The following is a 19,133-nucleotide window of genomic DNA, read 5'->3' as shown; positions in this document are numbered from 1 at the left end:
TTATTTGTAGCTTTCTCTCTGGTTCTCTGCTTGAAACTGCTAGATCCACTCCCCATTAAGTCAAGCCATGGCTCCCCCCCTACCCTCTCAGACTGAGACTGGTTACTGTGCTCTATATGAAACTCTCCATCATCCTGAGCCAAGGTTTTAAATAAGCTAGTCTAGGTCCCACCAAATTTCAAAGAGATGTATTGATTCCAAAAACCAATGTGGCTTGACAGTTTATGACACTTAAAAGTTTTCTGTGAAAACAAATTACCTAAATGAACAAGGATTTAACCAATTCCTCATGTAGCATATAATTTACATCACTGAAGAGAGAGGGAGAGAAGAAAAGGGAGGAATTCAACTTCCTTCTCCAGATTGGGCAAGTAAGTCAAGACACTTTAGAAGAATGCAAACCTGAACTTACCTTATTAATAAGTTTATTGACCCATATAAATCCTTCAAAAAGGATCTGACAATTTAAAAAATAAATTTCAGCAAAGAAAGAGTTGAAAAAATCTCAAATCTTTATTTTGACTATGCTCTGCCCTTCATTTTGAAGGAAATGATACAATCTGAAATCTGAACTTCCTTCTCAAGAAGTGGTATAAGAACAATGACAGAAAACAGCCTTCAGTGAAAACAAAAAAATCATGTAATTCATGGAAAAAAAAACAAAACAAATTGTGGTGCTTATCCTATTAGGGCATGAAATTCTCTGAAGGGTTACAGTATTAAATAAAAAACTTCAAGTAAATTTAGTGAAACACAAGGTTCACTGTAATGGAAAGTCATATAAACCACTCAAGTTTGAAATTACCCTGATTTTTTATTTAAACAACAAACAAAAAAAAAAGGTGTGGCTTTCAAAACTCAAATCCATTCATCAATAATTATAATCACACTGGAAGTTGACTCCAATTTGTAAAAAGTGGCTGGTTAGACAAACACACAACAGTGACAGTTCTAAACACAGTGAATTCCTTTAAAAAAAAAAAAAAAAAGTTAGAAAACAAGCTGTTAACATGTATTTAATTCTCCATATCTTATTTATTGTATAAAAGTAAAGTTCTGCTTTCAAAAATATCTGTTCCCCCCAGGGCTGCTATAAGAGCTGGTGCTGAAAATAGCCAAAAGCACCCAATGAGCAAAAATTCAACTACACAAATGTCTTTCTTAAAGACTAAAAAACTTGCACATTTAGGTTCAGAATGAAGTGTAATCCCCAGGATGTAACTTTGTTACCTGAGTCCCCAAAAGTAATTTCAGTTAACATAGGTGATACTAACAGGGAAAAAAAAAGTTATCTTGGCTACAAAAGAGTTATAAAGCTGATGTCTGGGGCTTCTGCAAAGCTCATTCTTACATAAGTGGTCTCTAAAATATTTCCTCAGGTAAGAAAATATAAATTTGACTCTGACTTCATGTTCCAGGAGGGCATCTTCCCCTTCTTCCAACGTAAGCTTCCAAAGAACCTCTAGAATCAAACCTCTTTTTCCTTCAAAGAGCATCCACAATTCACAGTACAAAATATTTCTACAGGGTTTTTTTAATCCCTTATAAAGGAACAAAAAAAAATATGCTTAAATATATATTTAGAATTTTAAAGTGCCAGGTGAAACCATTGCTATGAGGCTTAAATAAAAATTTATTTGTATCCACAACGCTGCCACCTGGAGGAAAGTTAATCTGTTAGCTGATTTGCTTCTCTCTTGAACCAAGCAGGAAAAAGAGAGAGGAGGTATGCAACTGCAAAACCATATTGAAGGTTTTTAAAATGGAAAGGAAAAAAAGCCCACTGGAAATTTTCCTTTACATATTGTAACTAATGCAATATCTCATATTCTTTTTATGAATGCTCATGTTAATCTGGGAAAGGCTTGTAGGTTAGATTTTTTTCCTTTCTGTTGGAATAACCAATGAGCTCAATTTAACTCCCAATCAACCTCTGATTTTTCAGAAAGCAATTTATAATGTATGTTGTGTTGATTTCCATTTTCCTTTCACAATGAGTGTTTTTTTTTTTTCAAGGTTTCTTCATCTTAATTCCCAATAGTTGTAGTCAGCTCCGAATATCACAGTAGACCTTACTGAACTTTCCAGTTAAGGTTGGGGGAAGGCTATCAGCATAACTTGACAGAAAATATGTCCTCCTGCTTCTTGCCCATTGGTCACTGTTCATTAGCCACTTCCCTCTGGAGTATGGGCAGAAGTAAAAAGAGGAGATGAAACTCAAATCTGTCAATTCTGCTGCTTGTTAACAGGTCTTAGAAGGGAACGGAGACAATTGGCTAAAATTAGGTCTCTGGCTCTTTTTGTAATTTTGCTTATCCATGTTTAGCATGTCCCACCTCATCATGTGCAAGATTGATTCTGGGTAAAAGAAGCTGTGATAGGAAGAGGAGGGGGAGGGAGAAGGAAGTAACTGACTCTGGACTTAAGACTCTGCCTTCAAAAATGAAATTTCCAATGTAACAATGCTGAATTTTATGTCCTTTCTAAAAGAGACACCTTTGATCTTGATAGGCAAAGGCAAGGGTGGTCAGTTACAAAGTGACAAAAGAAGAGCTATTGTGTGACTTGAGGTACATGCTGTTAAATTAGAGAATAAATTCTTAAAATCACTACATTTCTGAGTTTTCAGGCCCCTTAGAAAGCATATAATCTATGCCTTTTGACTAGAGAAGAAAAAAAACTGAGGTGTAGGGAAATAAAGTGACTTGCCTTAAGGTCACACTGAATGCAATAGCTTAAGAACACTTTTTTTCCCTTAAACATCTGTTAAGGGTCCTGGACATTTAAAACTACAATTTTAACATCAGGATATTTTGTTACAAGTACATATAAACAAATAATAAATGTTAAGATTTAAACTCTGTGCAAATTATAAGCCAGGCTGTGACTAAGATAAATTTGGATACTAAAAGGTTACTATCTTTTCTCTGCCCAAACTATCAAATATGATGTTACTCCAAATTCAGAAAACAGCTTCCTGTACCCTTAAATACTTTTATAGTAAATCAGATGATCACTACGAGTTCTTGAGCACTATAAATTCACTACAATCCCTTCTCAGTAAAGACAACAAACTGAACCCAATCCTTTGTGGCAATATTCTCCAGAGCAGCATTAGCAATGCCAATACTTCTGAGCTAAGCTAGCTGCATCCTAAAATTAAGTGTACAAATCATTTTGGGACAGTACAAGCTTTTCAATTGGCAGTTTGTGAATTGAGAGGAAAAGCTTCATAGTGAACTGAGCAATAGTTCATTAGCAAATACGAGAAATAACTGTTCCATCTATTGTCTGTTTGCCACAGATCCTGGGCTAAATCCATAAATAACTCCATTTGCGCCTTAAGAGAACACCAACAGTATTTCTCTATTTATGCTTAACTACTCACACGGTAGCTTCTCTTGAGAAAAAGAGGCAGAAACAGGGAAATTGATTATGGAAGAACTTGTTTTCTTAAGCAGTGAAGAGAGCACTGCATGCCAGGGAGAAGGAAATTCAACACTGATTTAATCATATTAAGTGTTGATTTCAAAACAAAAGCATTTTACTATGGAAATAAAGCTAAAGTCAAGTAGATTTTCACTAGCTTTAGTGCATGGGAAGTAGCCAGAAAGGAGTCATTCACAGATACAACAATTAATAAAAAATTAATCATGAAAAAATAACGAGGTGGTGGTGCAAACTAACCTCACCAGATATGAAGGAGGGAGGGAGGGAGGGAAGAGAAGCAATCCTGACTGATTAGTTAGCAATGCTGCTTTGGTAGTCGATACTGAGATGGGTAGCACCCAGGTCTCTCTCTCCCATCCCCTCTGTTCAGCACAGGAACAGAGCTGAGCAAGTTTAATTAGATCAGTGGCACAAAGGACCATTCCCTCTGCCTCCTGGCTTCTTTTAGTAACAAATAGCTCAGCTCTAGTGCGTGCAGCAACACCCAGAGAAACAAAGCCCAACCTTAATTGAATCCTTCCCCAAGCCTGCCCCTGACAATGATTTACTTGTAACCTGGGAGGAAGGAGGAGCCCGGAGAGAGAACAGGAAGAGGGACATCTAAGAGCCCCGCTCCCAGCATCCAACTACTTGTGGTAAAGGCTCGCTGAAAGGGGGAGGGGGAAAGGATTGAAGAGAGGCGGGGATAGTCTTTGTCTCTTTTCCTGCAGTTTACAAGATCATTTGTTACACTTATTATAGCACAAATAGGTGTGGGTCTGCAGCAAACAGATCTACCCACAGCTTACCCACCCCGCCAGACTCCTCAGGAATCCCAAGAAAAGAATCACTGCACCTTCCCCCAATCCACACACAGCATTATGGGGGAGGGAAGGGGGGGGGAGAAATCTGCAGCTCTTCGTGCCTGTCTCCCCTAGATCCCCAGCAAACTCCCACTTAGCCTTTGTCCTAGGAAACGGCAGGATCGTGCTCAGAGCCAGGAAGGTGAAGGGGAGAAGAATGCCTCCAATCAGGAACCTTAACTTTCCTTCTACTCTGAGTGCTAGAAGAACGGGTCTACTCTAGAACACCCCTATATAGCCCACCTCCTCAACCTTTAACGAACTAATACCTGAAGTAGATAGGAAGGAACGGGAGAGTAAGTGAAGAAGGGAAATCTCACCTTCCTCCCACCTCCCTCCAAAATGCACAAAGGGCTCTCTGGGCTAGTCCTTGACTCCTGCTACTTTCTAAGTTTCTGGGTTTTAACAAGGACTTACTGCGCCCTAACCTCCTATGAGCAAGTTCCCCTTTCCAAAAGGACTAGAAACCCCGATGGGGGCCGGGAGAGAAAGGAAAGAGAGGCGGGCGGCGACGAACAGCTCGATTTCCCAGCTGCAATCCACATCAGTGTGCCGCCTGCGAGTGGTGCTGTGAGGGAGGAGTCGGTGGCAAGTGGGGGAGCTCAACATGCTCGCTGGTAGTCCGGGCGGGCTCCCCATCCCCTTCCTCGGGGTCCACGGGGTGCAGGTGGGTGGCTAGTTCTTGCAGCACAGCAGCGCGCCCGATCTGATCATTTCGTCGCTTCTCCATGATTAAGTCCTCTAAGCTCTGAAACTCCAGCGTGTGGCTGCGCTGGGCGGAAAGCTGGATCTGGAGGCGGTAGGGCTGCTTGCCGATCCGCAGCTCCCCGCCAATCTTAAACTCCCGCTTGCCATAGCGGCACCAGGCGGCAAAGCTCTCCGAGTTGCGCCAGCTCAGCTCCCGCTCCTTGGCGCCAACCTGCGCCAGCGCGTTGCGCACCACCGTGCTGGGGCTGAGGGGCTTGTAGCGGTACAGCTCGTTCACCACTCTGCCCCTACGGCCTTGGCTGGCGTCCGTCAGGAAGCTGTTGCTCACCTCCAACCGGTGCAAATGCACCACCTGGAAGTCACCCACGTACACTGCCCAGTGTGGGTACTGGGCCTGGGAAACAAACTCCACCAAGTCCCCCGGCTTGCACTTGTTCAGCAGATTCTCCGGGGTGTAAGTGCTTAGTGCAGCTGAGCCCGAGGAGAAGCTCTTCTGATAGATGCACTCGTCCCGGTAGTACACGGAACACTCCACCTCGTAAAGACGGGGATCATAAGGCTGTTGTGGAGCTGGCAGCGGTGTCTGCAGCTGTTCCTCGGGAAGATCCTGTAAATCCCCTGTGTCTTGCCCGGGCCCCTGCTGCTGCTCCATCTCTTCGTCGTCATTGGAAAATATATAAGAAACTCCAATTCGGGGACCGTCATCCCGGTCCAAACCCGTGGGATCGGCTGTGGGAACTTCCTTGTAACTTAGGTGGGTCAGTTTCTCCACCTGGTTGCCCATCACGCTGAAAAATAGACACGCAGGGGAAAGTAGGGTGGGGGTGGGGTAAGGAAGAAAATGAAACCATTATTCGGAGACTGAAATCCCTTTGAAGAAGGTATAGTACTGGGGAAGGTCCAGTGGGGCGGGATGAAAAAGAGCAGGGACACATAAGCTTCCAACATGGTGATTTCCTCCCCCTCCCCCACTGTGAGGACTGTGTTTGCAGTTATTCTAAAGCAGAAGAAAAGAGGGGAGTTACAAGCCTAGAGCATAGCTTTTCTCCCCACCTGTAGGGTAGCCATGAGAACCCGCAATTCCACCTCTAAGGTGGCAGCAGCCTCCCCTATACTAGCCCCTGGTGCATGAGCTCAGGCCCCGACCGCGGGAGCCTCACTACCTACCACCGCACCACCGAAAGACACCGTCAAGGGGGAGAGGGCAATCACAGAAAGAAGAAAAAAAGTTTTTGCCCACCTCCCGATACTCCTCGACTTTCCCAGCTGAGCCCACCTCCAAAAGCTGGAAAAGCACCATCCCCTTCTACCCTGGGAGCTGGGAAATGGAGAGTAGAGGCCGCCCAGGTGAGCTGCGAACCTCACCTGCTGAACTTCCTTCTCTTTCCCTCCGCCGGCCCCTCCCCCGCCCACTCGGATTACCTGCGGAAACTTACCCGGTTAGGCGGAGGGGGGTGGGGGAAAAAGTAAGGGGCCGAAGGGAAGCAGCCCCCGCCACAATCCGAGACTTCTAAGGCAAGTTTCTCGGAGTCGGAGCTGCAGCCTCTCTCCCGGCGCCGATCGCGGGGATGGGCAAGGGAGAGCAAAGCATGTCTTCACCCCGCGGCTGGCGTAGATCACCTACGGACTTGGGTAGCGGTGATATTTTCCCCTGCCACCTCCTTTCCTTCTCTTCCTCCTTTCCTTTTGCCTCCTAGCCGCCCTCCCCTCGCAGCCGTGGTGGATGAGGGGATGGAAAGAGACCGGCTCAAGGTGCAGAAGAAAGGCAGCAGCAGCAGCAGCACTAGCACTAGCACTAGCTCCAAACGGGCTGAGCGAGCAACAAGCACCGGAGCTAGGGAGAGAAGAGATTGTAGATCCGGCTTCGGCCTCCCCCCGGTGAGAGCGCAGCCTCTAGCATTTAAAGAGACAGCGCCTCGCTCGGTCTCCCCAGCCTTAGCCTCTCCCACATTGCGCATAACTCCCTGGATGCCCTTCCCCCCCAGTCCCAGGAAGCCTGGGGCGCCTGGACTCTTCCTCACTTCCACGCCCCCGCCTAGACCCAGGTTTACTTCAACTTGGTAAATTATAAACCGGCTGGCTGCCACTTTCTGCCCGGGCGCACGTGGGCAGGCTCAAGTTGTGCAATGCATTCCCTGTTATTCTAGCCTTGGTTCGGCCACCCAACGAAAGGGCTGGGTTCTTGTCCGGTTCCTTTCTGTCTGCAGCTTTAAGGCGAAGTTGGGAGGCAGCTGCCACCTGCCCGAGTAGTTTTGCCTCGGGCTCCTTGCCCCCATTCTTCCCTGGACTGGGAAGGCCCGAGCGCGAAAGTGTTCTTTAGTTTTATTTTGGTTTTCCCCCTAGGAAGTTTATTTACGTGCATTTGTCTTAGGTGTAGTTTAGGTCACTTCCAGTAAATAAGCACTTAAGGGGATTATTGCTTATCCCACCGGAGAGGAGCGGCTGCCCGCCTCTAGGTGTTTGTTTACAGCTGGCGCAGATCTGAGACCAGCCTGGGAGCAGGGGCTGGGTCTGGGTCTGGGGAGAAAGGTGGGGAGGGGGTGACCTTGCATTGTAAAGCAAAGAAAGAACAATTAGTCCTGGCCTGCCCACCCAAACCGCTCGGAACGTATTTGTGTCCCCCTTGTGGTTGGTACAAAGTTAATTTCAGCAGGTAATTATAAAGCTTTTCCGAGAGTCCTCCGTAGAAGGAGAGAGCAAAACAGTATCGAGATCCGTGTACTTGAACTTTTTCTTTTTTGGGGGGGATGGAGGGGGGGGAGCTAGAAGGTTAGAAAATGCCTAATTGTTTTTCAATGAGAAATAAATTAGCAGTCGTCCTGATGGGGTTATTTCCTTCCTATTAACTCACTGAAAGTAGAAAAGAAGGTATTTATTGCCTATTAACCTCCCACCGGTAGACTAGACCTGTTTTTCTTCCCTTGATTGTACTTCTTTGTAATTCATACGACCAAACTTGTAGAAATCCCAAAGGCTATCAAGAATGGGGAGGAGTAGGAAGGCGGGAGATAGCAGTATTATTCCCAGTTTCCAGATGGCGAAAATAAGGCCCCAAAGGGTGTGTTCCTAGGTGTATTACTGGGAATACTCCCAAAAACTTTACCCTATTTTCCACAGCCTTGTGAATAGATTATTACATATTGTGTGCTAATTATACCTGGATAAAAAGGCGCTCTGAACACTACAGAGGGCCATCAATTTAAAAAAAAAAAAAATCCATGTATGTATTGTGTAATCTGTAGAATCTGTATGGGGGGGTTGAGGTAAAACAGTGTGTATGTGTGTTTTTGTTTTTTTTTTTCTAAATCCTCAAGGGGATATCAGTTTTAAATGTAATTCCAAAAAAAAAAAAAAAAAAAAAGGACAAAGGCTTCTGTGCACTTTGAGATTAAATTTCTTTGCTTTGGACTACAAAATGTAGGCCACAGGATACCAGGTTTCTATAGTAGCTTTTGATTATACAGGTCATAAGCTTTGGGGCTGCCTATGTACACATCTGGATATAAATGTAGACTTGAAATCAATTTGACACTCGCTAGCTATTATTTCCCCCTTCTGAACGTTTATTCATTCACCTTTACAGGAGAATAATAATTTTCACTGTCTAGATACATAAGAATTTTGTGAGATTACTAATTTTGTAAACCTTACAGCCTATAGGAAGTATGAGTTATTATTATTAATTATTATAGTTATCTTCCCTTTGTCCATTTGTTAACATCTTTCTTTAAAGGGCCAGCAGATTAAAAAGTGAAATCTTTAGGTTGTCACTGCATTTAAGTTAGTAGCCTTGGTGTGCAAGTTTGGTGGGGAAAGAAATTTATCATTGGTAATTGAAATATATAGATTTATTGACATATATCTATTGGGGGGGTTGTTATCTCTATTTCTGAAGTCTTTTTATGACTCAGATACTTAAATCAACCACTTTGCTTTTGGTCCTGAGCATTCAGGTTTCTCCCATGAGATTATATTTAATCAAGTTCATGCTTACATACAACTAGTATTACTCTCAAGTTTATTTGTGTCAATCCAAACATTTTTTAAGTGCCTCTGTTAAGTCAAGCACTCTGATGAAGATTGGTTGGTACAAATGTAAAACAGAAAATCGCTGCTGTGACAGCATTTACACATTATGTCTGAAGTCTCATGTCTTTGCAAAGTTATAAGTTTCTCAGAGAAAGGCCCACAGCACCAGAGTCAAGATGGAAAAAGTACTGAAGTGAGACTTAATTTGGTACTTGTGTTTATGGTTTCATGTGTCTCTACTACTTAATTTACCTTCCTGTTCATGCTTTCTCATAATTTTTTCTTAGTGAATCTACTCAAAGTTCTAGGAGACTTTGAATAACTGAATGAAATGAAAAACTCTTCATATTGTGGCCTCTTCTTGTTTTTCTGGGAATGTAGATTGACATGTCCAGGAATAATTGCAGAATTGATTTGATCATTGCTTTAGAATTAGTCCAGGGGAGAAATAGAGAATTCTATGAAAGACTGTAAAGGAGGTAGCAGAAGAGGGAGTAAAGTAGTGAGGTAAAGCACGGTCAGGGAATTTCTGAAATAGTATAGTTTTTGAATCATCATAGGATAATGGATTTAAAGTTGAAAAGTACTTCATTTTAATTTCATACAATTTACAGATGTGCAAACTGAGATACACAGACTTATCTAAAGTCATACAGGTATGTATTGATTAATCTGGGATTTAAATTGAGATCTTCAGACTCCAAGTTCAGTTGTCTTCTCACTGTGCTATATTTTGTATAATCTACCTGCCTAATGAATTTAGTGGATATAGTTTTGGTCTTAGATATCTGGCCAGTGTAACAGTGCATGAAATGAGATACAGTTTACTAGGAATAAAACAAAATAAAAAAAGTTACACTTGAATTTAAGCAAGAAGCTCCACAATATGATTCTTACTTGACTTAAGTCCTCAATTTTAGTGCCTTCTTTCTGAGATATCTTCAGTTTTTCTTGTATATAACTTATTTGCACATAATTGTTTGCATGTTCTCTCCTCCTTTACACTGTGAGTTCCTTGAGAATAGGAATTGTTTTTGTTTTGCCTTTTTTTTTTGGTATCCCCAGTTCCTAGCCCTAGTGTCTATTGGCATTTAATAAATGCTTCTTGACTTTCCAGCTTTATCTTTATTACTGCCCTCCAAGCAGAAAACATTTAAGCCAATCTAGACTATTGTGTTCTGTAAACATTCTTTGCCATTTTCTTTCACTGTTGTATTCAAGCTGTTTCTCATATTTGAAATGCCTTGCTGACTTTCATACCTCAGCTTCTTGGATCCCTACCTACTTTTTATAGTCCAACTTTTCCGTGAAGTATTCCTTGATTCTCTTTGTTAGTAGCAATCTTCCTCAATGATTTTCGTATATAGTGTTTCACCTCACTAAAATATTTGTTTAATATTGTATATTCTTCCCCCTTCTAGGTTTCAATAGCTTAACTATGTATCTCTCTCAAAATATCCTATAGTGTTCAGCTCATAATAGGCATTTAATAAATTTTTTTTGGATATGAAAAAAAAAATTACTGAATTCAATATTATGTGCCTACTCTATGTAAGACACTGTACTAAGTATCATAGAAAAAAATAACAAATACTTCTTTAATTGAAATGAGTTATTTTATTTTATTTTATTTTATTTTATTTTATTTTATTTTGCTGAGGCAATTGGGGTTAAGTGACTTGCCCAGGGTCACACAGCTAGGCAGTGTTAAGTGTCTGAGACCAGATTTGAACTCAGGTCCTCCTGAATTCAGGGCTGGCGCTCTATCCACTGCACCACCTAGCTGCCCCAATTGAATTGAGTTAAAGGGGAAAAGTGGGGTGATGTAGGTGAAAATAAGTAGGTCATATACAAATATACAAAAATAATAAAACATTATTTCTTGAAGGAGATTAGTAGCATTTAGCCTTAGCTAAAGGAAAGAACTTAGAGGTAGGACTGACTTAGGCATGGGGACAACTTGTACAGACACAGATCAATGAATATACATATGAATAGACATAGAAAATCAACTGAACTCATATAGGATAAAGAGGACATAACTGAATAGTAATAGTTTATATAATCTAGCAGTTTCAGTGAATTGGAAAGGAAATATGAATTAGTAAAGAGAAGGGATAGCCCAAAACAATACAAAAACCACTAATGTGATCTTAGGCTGCCTTGATAGAAGCAAAGTATCCATTTGGTGGGAGTGATTGTCTAGCTGTGTTCCAGGCTTGTCAGACTTTATCTGAAGTACTGTGTTCAGTTCTGGGTGCAATATTTTAAGAGATACATTGAGAAACTGTAGTTCATTCAGACAAGAGTGACCTGGTAGAGAAAACTTGAAACCACATCTTATATGTAAGGATTGAAGGAATTGGAGATATGAGCTTGCAAGGTCAGTCTTAAAAGACTTAAAAGAGACATACTACTTGTCTTTAAATAGTCTAAAGGACATTCACAGGGAAGACAAATAAAATTTGTTCCACTTTGCCACAGAATGCAATCTAGTACAATTGAAAACATTTAGTAAGCATTTATGTTCCAGGCATTAGGTGAGGTGTTGGAGATATAAAGACAAAATAAAAAGTAGTTTATACTCTTAAAGAACTTACATTCTACAGGAAAATACATGTGAACAGATAACTATGAGTAGAAGGCAGAACTAAAATCAGTGGATGGAAATTATAGGGAGGCAGATTTCAACTCAAAACACATATAAAAAAGCCCAAAGAACCAACTTTGACTTTGATGGCCATGAACTGTCACTAAAAACATTAATAATCAGTGAGTCAATAAGCATTTATTATGTACTTACTGTTTGTCAGAATTTAGCAGTTCTAGGTATACAAGGAAAGGCAAAAATGTTATTGACCATCAGGGAGCTTCCTTTTTAAAGGAAGAAACAATATATATTTAGTTAAATATGACATATATACAGTGTATACATGATGGCCAGAAAAAAATGATCCAAAGACATTCTCAAGGTCTCTCTTAAGAACTTTATAATTGTTGCCTGACATGGGAAATACTGGCACAGGACCATCCAGCATGGTATTCCCTCATCAGAGAAGGTGCTGTGCTCTATGAGTAAAGCAGAATTGAATTAGCTCAAAAGAAATTCAAAATGTGCAAAGTTAGAGAATCCTTCCCAATCCTTCATATGGACTATTTGTCCCATATTGGTTTCATCAGACACAGTCATACACATTGCAACTTAATTCTAATATAGTGATGTTATTTTGGTCCTCTTTGAGAACAAAAGACAACAACTAGCCAGTATACCATAATATATAAGAGTAAATAAAAGTAATCAGTGGGGAGGGTGGCAGAAATACCTTCCATAGGTGATATTTTAAACTAATTCTTGAAAAAAGCTAGTAATACTAAGGAGACAGCCATTAAACAAGTGTAGAGGTGAGAGATGAAGGATCATTCATTAAGTGAAGTAAAGTGTTACTGGGTTTTATTTTTTGTTTTTTTGTTTTTTGTGGGGTTTTTTCAGACTGGGTCTCCTCATTTTATGAAGCCTAGGAATGCAGTAACTATTCAGTCACCAGTCCCATTGCTGATCACTGTGAAGCTCTGATGTTTCATTTTTGATCTGGACTTGTTTGCCCTTCCTTAAACAACTGGTCCACTTCCCTACCTTCTCTTCCCCTGGAGTTTGTGATATTGGTACCAGGCTTAGTGAGGAAAATATCTAATAGGCTTTAGCATACTACAGCTCAGAACTTTTGAGCTTAGGTGATCCACTAATCTCAGCTTCTCTAGGAGCAGGGATCATAGGTGTAAGAATTCATAACAAGGAGAATGAAATATAAGCCAAAAGGTAGGAACATGCTGAATTATGAGATATTTAAATGCCAGTCATGGGACTGGATATTTGGTACTAGAGGTAATAGGAAACCACTGAAGCTCATTCAATGGAAGTGTGATATAATTAGACCAATACTTTAGAAAAATCATCTTTGCTGATTAACAGAGGATGGATTGGTCTAGAAAGAGATTTGAGACAGGGAAGCTAGGTACAAGGCCATTGCAGTCCAGGTGGGAGGTGATGAAGGTCTGAACTAGATGGTAACTGTGTGAGTAGAGAGAAGATGTAGTATATATGAGAGATGATGTAAAGGTAAAAAATAATAAGATTTGGCAATGTGGGATGAGTAAGGGTGGTGAATTAATGACAGTAAGGTTGAGAGCCTTGGTGATGGGTAGAATGATGACTTTTGTTGTTGTTCAGTCATTTTAGTCCTGATTCTGTATGATTTTTGTCAAATCATTTGGATTTTTTTTTTTTTTTTTTGGCAAAGATGTTAGAGTCATTTGCTATTTTCTTCTTTAGCTTATTTTACAGACGAGGACCTGAGATAAACAGAATTAAGTGGCTTGCCCAGAGTCACACAGCTAATTAATGTCTGGGATTTCATTTTGAATTCATATCTTTCTGATTCCAGGCCTGGTACTCTGTCCACTTCACCATCTAGCAGCCCTAAGGAAGATAATGGCAACCTCAACAGAAATGGGAAAGTTGGAAAGAGGGGAAGGTTTAGGAGCAAAGCTAATTAGATCTGTTTTGGATAGTGAGTTTGAGATGCTTCAAACATTCATTTTGAAATGTCCAATAGGCAGTTGATGATACATGATTAGAGTTTAGGATGCAGACTAGAATTTGATATGAAAATCTGGGAATTACTTGCATAAAAATAATAATTGAATCCATAGGAATTGATGACATCACCAAATAGAAAGAAAAGAAAGAAAGCCTAGGAGGGGGACATACAGTTAAGTGATCATGATGTAGATAAAGATCCACCAAAGGAATATGGTCAGATAGGAGAAGAATATAGAGAAAATAGTGTTTTAAAACCAAACCAAACCAAACAAACATAAACTAAAGAAGAGAGAGTATCAGGTACTGCAAAGAAGTAAATAAAGATGAGAACTGAGATTTGGCAATTTTGACAATGATATCTTGATCATTTTTAACTTTGGAGAAGGCAGTTTCAGTTAGTTGTTGGTATAGGAAGCCAATTTGTAGAGGATTTAGAATCCAAGAAAAGGAGAAGTGGAATGATGAATGTAGATGCCTTTCTCAGGGAGTTTAAGTCAGAAAGGGAGAAGGAATATAGACTGTAACTGTTGAGATTGGAATAGAAGGGAAGGATCAAGTGAACGTTTTTGTTTGTTTGAAGATTGTAAGATATGACTCTGTAGGTAATAGAGAAAGAAACAATAGATGTAGAAAGACTGCAGATAAAACAGAAAGTGTGGATCACCACTTATAGAATCTGTTGAACAAAGTATCTTTCATTGCTGAACACAGTGCCTGAAGCATAGTAGGTCCTTAATAAACATTTGTTGAACAAATATGTTCCTGGTTCAGGTATGAGTTGCATTGGGTGACCTCTCAAACTCTGAAATGATATGACTTTCATACATTTCTTCATATCACCCTATAATAGACCACTGATAAAAAACAAACTGCTAAATTGAATTTCATTTCAATTATACACACTGCCTTCAAACCTTCACACTCCAGTCAGGAATGATTGAGAATTGGTTGTGTTTAACTGACATAGCAATGGAACTTACTGTGGACCTGTGATAACGATCTGAGTTTAGAATTGCTGGCTCTAAGAATGTACTGAGCTGGGACACAGGACAGAATTACTAGTTCACCTCTCCTAGGTAACTGCTTGTTCTCATTGTAAGGCCTCAGGCATAGTGCATCAGAAATCTAAATGAATTTGTTAGAAAACCAGTTATTAAGTGCCTCCCCTCTCTTTCCTGAGCAAAGAAAATTTGCTCATCCCTAAGTGCACTTAGGGTAGTAGAGGGAAGGGCTGTTACCCAAGGGAGATAGGAACTAATAGTAAAGTTTTGGGTGATTTAGCTGAATGACAAAGCATAAAATTTTTATGATTTGAGAATTTTTTGAGGGAAAAAAGCAAACAGCACCAGCAGAATTTTGTACTATTCAGATAGCAGGGATCATAGGATCATTGAGTCAGAGCTAAAAACAAAACAAAACAAAACAAAAACCTGAGAGGCCATTTTGGCCCCCTAAATTTATAATAAGGAACCTGAAACCCAGAGATCTTAAGTGATTTGTCCAATATCACATAGAGAGTATCAGAGGGTGTATGTGAACCCAGATCCACTAACTCCATAGCCAAGACTTTTCCATTAAGCCACATCTACAAAAAGTAGATAAGAGTTCCAGCTTAGCCACTCACCTACTCCTGACCCTGAGCAAGCCCCTTCTGTTCTCTTATCCTAGGAGATCAGAATTCTTTTGCTCAGATTATACTATTGTTCTTTGCTCCAAGGGACCCCTGTATTCTATGAGATACCTCCGCCCTCCATGGGAATCCCAAGGATTATGCATTACAGATATAAGGTCTGAAAGAGTTCTCAACACACTGATTTTTGAGAAGTAATAGACTAGAATTTTATGGAGTCAAACTCAATTAGAAACAGACTCCTGCCAGTAACATACTGACTTAAAAAAACACAAGTAAACATCATTTGTGTAGTTTGCATTTTTATTTGTTAAACATTTCCCTATTATAATCTAGTCACTTGGTTGGAGAGAGTTTGATACTAATGCTCTAGATCAGTGGTTTTCAAAGTATGATCAAGGAGTCTCTGAAACCCTTTCAGAGGGCCTACAAATTCAAAATTAGTTTTTATTTATAATGTGATAAATATTTATAAATATGATGCACATAAACACAAACTTTTTGAACAGATCTTCAATGATTTTTAATAGAAAAAGGTACTGAGAACAAGTTTGAGAGCCCTGATCTAGATGATTCCCCAGCATTCTATTTTCACATGATGGTATCTTTGTTGTGTCCTCACTGGATCACGGAAAGAATATTCTATAGTTTACTAAAGGAAATCCAAATGGCCTTGGCTTAGAGTATTGCAAGGAATTGGGGGGAAATTCTTCTATAATTGATCTTTCCTTCCTTGTGCAAAGTAGTGATTAAAAAAAAATCTTCTAAAGATGGAGATTTTTAGAAAACATCAATTGTATATGAAACACTTAAATTTGGATTTGGAAGGAAAAGGAAAAACAGAGTAGCCTTTTGGTGAAAGGATTTAGGTATTTCGTATGAAAGGGAACAGAGGCAGAAGGCCACAAAATAGCCATTGCCTTATTTATTTATTTATTTATTTATTTTCTTACTACATTTACTTTCTCCTGGAACTGATGAACTAGCTGGTCAGTACCAGAGCCTGCCTGTTATAACTCAACTGACTGTAGGCAAAAACGGAAGCCTTGTCACCTCAGGAGTCAGACTTTAGGGATTATAGCCCAGTGAATTGAAAATCAGCTCTATCTACATTAAATTCCACAGCTACATTGTCTGGGTTTTAGGAAGCTTTTAATCTTTTTCCTGGAAGAGCACTCATTAGTTTTAAAGGAACTGTAGCTTCTCCCTTTCCTTCCTTACAGCCTGCTGTTTCAGATGGCACCCAACATTGTATTGTTCATGTTGAACCAGAGTTTGATTTGTGTACAAGAATGTGAGCATATTACTGATCTCCTGCAGTAGTCATGAAAGATGCATTTCAGTGGACTAATTCAGGGGAACATCAGATTTAAAATACTTCTATGTATCTAAGTATTGAGTCTTATAAAAAAAATTCAAGCTTGAGAGTTTCATATAAAGTTGATGTTTTATAAAAATCTCCATCTTTAGAAGTAATTAAAAAAAAATCAATACTTTGAATAAAGAAGAGATCAGTTACAGAAGAAGCTTAGGTAGCTGGTAATATTTCCCCCCAATCCTTCACCATACTTTAAGGCAGGATCGGGGAACTTTTTTCTGTCAAAGGTTGTTTGGATATTTATAACATCATTCTCTCTAAGGCCAAACACAATTACCAACTTATAGAACTCAAGCAGTGGGAGGTTGTTGTACTTAACTTTCAGCTCATCATCTCCTGAGATTGCCTGATGAAGTGATTTCATAGGCCTTATTTGGCCTGGGAGCTGGGAATTTCCAACCTTGGTCTAAAGGAATAAATAGAGTAGCCTCAGTTGTAGGAGTAAGAAGTGAAATATCTCTTTTGGGGCAATTTTAGAGGTGCTTGCACTGTAAGCATTAATTGGGAGCTCACCCAATATATGGAAAATAGTTTTCTCCTTTACTGGACCTACCCAGTACTTTTCAAAATCTATTTCAATTCAGGATTCAGTTGTAAATCTGTAGCTCTGGTGGAAACTAAACATAAGTCAGTAGCCAAAACAAAGGAATGCAGTCTTAAACTCCTTTCAAAGCATTGTGGCCAGATTGAGCAAGGGGAAAATTCTCTTGAACAGTGGACTTTGAGCCAGAAAACCTGGGACAGACAGCAATTTGTCGTGAATAGAGCTGGCATCTAAACAAGAAAACCGGGTTCTAGTTCTTTAAATTGCAGAGCAGATGCCAACCTCTTTTGGTAGAGGGTGTTTATGCAGTGAGATGCCAGAACACATCAAAGGATCATAACTTTTTTTTTGTATGTGTATGAACCAACTCCTTTGTCAGCAGGTGAAATTTCTACATTCTGCTGTAGTTTATTTTCCACATTCATAATGGAAAGAGATACTATATTTCAATTAGAGGTTAGTGAATATAAAGATGTTTTTCCCTCATCCAAATTCATTGCCCCCAGTATAAAATTCCTGAACTTCAAGCTGCTGAAAAAAGAGGGGGAAAGGTAGGCAAGTACTTCCTTATACCTCTTCTTTGGAACTAGATTTGATCATTATAATTTCACAACTTCTCTTTCCCTTTCCCTTTCCTTTTCTCACTTCTCTTGTCTTTCCTGTACTTTATCTTTCTCTTTTTTCAGACATCATTCAGTTTTTTTCATTGTTTGGTTTTTCATATTTGTTGATATTATTGATATACTGTTTGGTTTTTTTTTTCTTCTGCTTAGTTCACATGGCATCAATTCATGTAAGTATTCTCCAGCTTCTCTTTATTCATTACAGTCTTTGTTGTTGTTTATTGCTTTTTTTTTTTTTTTTTTTTTTTTTTTTAGCCTAGTGATATTGCCTTGTGTATGTAAGTACCACAATTTGTTTGGCCATTATCCAAAGGAGGGGCATTAATTTTATTTCTTGTTTTTTGCTACTGCAAAAAGTGTTGCTATAACTAAATGAAGAAGAGGGGGGAAGGGAGAAAGAAGAATCCTTGGTTTAGATGATCCTAAAATTTCAGATTCTATGATAATAAGGTATAGCATGGCATTAAATAAATAAATAAAAGTGCTGGGGAAGGAGGAACTACTAAATATATCTTGAATGAGACTATAAAAAAATCGAGGAAATTAACTAGTTTTAAAAATTAATTTATAACAATGCAAATTTCTCCACTCTAGGATATTTAGTGACATGCCAGTGGAAGAGAAAACAGATTTTAGTTCAGTGATATATGGAACCATGGTTTTTTCCTTTCAGATATTTTGTGTGTGTGTGTGTGTGTGTGTGTGTGTGTGTGTGTGTGTGTGCAGTAGTGTGGCTTTAATAAAAACCCATTTGAAATCCCATAGAGATATTTTATTTTATCTTGCAAAAGGATCTTGGAACCCCTTGATTTAATATGGGAATATGTGAAGAATTTGAGAATTTCCTCCACCAGAAATAGTTGATAGCTCATCGCTTTCATGGGATTTAGTATAAAAATCCTGGGGAGTGGCCTGAGACCCATAGAGTTTAAATGACTCAGACTGTAAGACCCTTTAAAATAGTGCCTTTTCTGATTTGTATCTTTTGTACCTAGCTTAATGCTTGGTACATTGGGTTCATTAATAAATCATTGCTGTCTGATTGATTTAAAGAGGATCATATGGCTAAGTGGTTCCCAAAGCAAGGTTTGAATCCAGCTCTTCCTAAATCCAAGCCCAGCACTCATTTGATTATACCAGCTCCCTCTAAGACATATGTATGTATATACACATAATTTATTGTATTTTTTAAAATTTATTTTAGGCAAATTCCTATCAGTACAGGACAGACTCTTCTTAAAGAGAGGGACTCTGAACTTATGTCTTCCCGGTTATTCATTCTGTCAAGCTTATCTATCTATGTGACTGTCTATATTTGTCTTCATCTAT

General features: G+C 39.5%; 1 protein-coding gene across 2 annotated transcripts; it reads right to left on the bottom strand.

Moving 5' to 3' along the window:
• Nucleotides 1-794: 794 nt before the first annotated feature.
• LRATD2 (LRAT domain containing 2) lies at nucleotides 795-6,381 on the bottom strand. 2 transcript variants are annotated; one of them, XM_074265740.1, is made up of 2 exons: nucleotides 6,277-6,381; nucleotides 795-5,788 (listed from the first exon to the last, which is right to left on the bottom strand). In XM_074265740.1, the coding sequence occupies exon 2, from the start codon at nucleotides 5,782-5,784 to the stop codon at nucleotides 4,837-4,839; it is 948 nt and encodes a 315-aa protein (XP_074121841.1). In that variant the 5' UTR covers nucleotides 5,785-5,788; nucleotides 6,277-6,381; the 3' UTR covers nucleotides 795-4,836. The 2 variants fall into 2 exon arrangements, with proteins under 2 accessions (XP_074121841.1, XP_074121832.1); XM_074265731.1 differs by having other exon boundaries at nucleotides 6,241-6,379.
• Between the last annotated feature and the right edge of the window lie 12,752 nt (nucleotides 6,382-19,133).

Source organism: Sminthopsis crassicaudata, chromosome 1 (genome assembly GCF_048593235.1).
Source record: "Sminthopsis crassicaudata isolate SCR6 chromosome 1, ASM4859323v1, whole genome shotgun sequence".
Classification (NCBI taxonomy): domain Eukaryota; kingdom Metazoa; phylum Chordata; class Mammalia; order Dasyuromorphia; family Dasyuridae; genus Sminthopsis; species Sminthopsis crassicaudata.
The sequence above is the reverse complement of the archived record's forward strand: the minus strand, read 5'-3'. Positions and strand labels throughout refer to the sequence as shown.

What these genes read in the sequence shown, in the direction of transcription:
- LRATD2 (XM_074265740.1), bottom strand. Translation starts at nt 5,784, where the DNA reads ATGGGCAACCAGGTGGAGAAACTGACCCACCTAAGTTACAAGGAAGTT.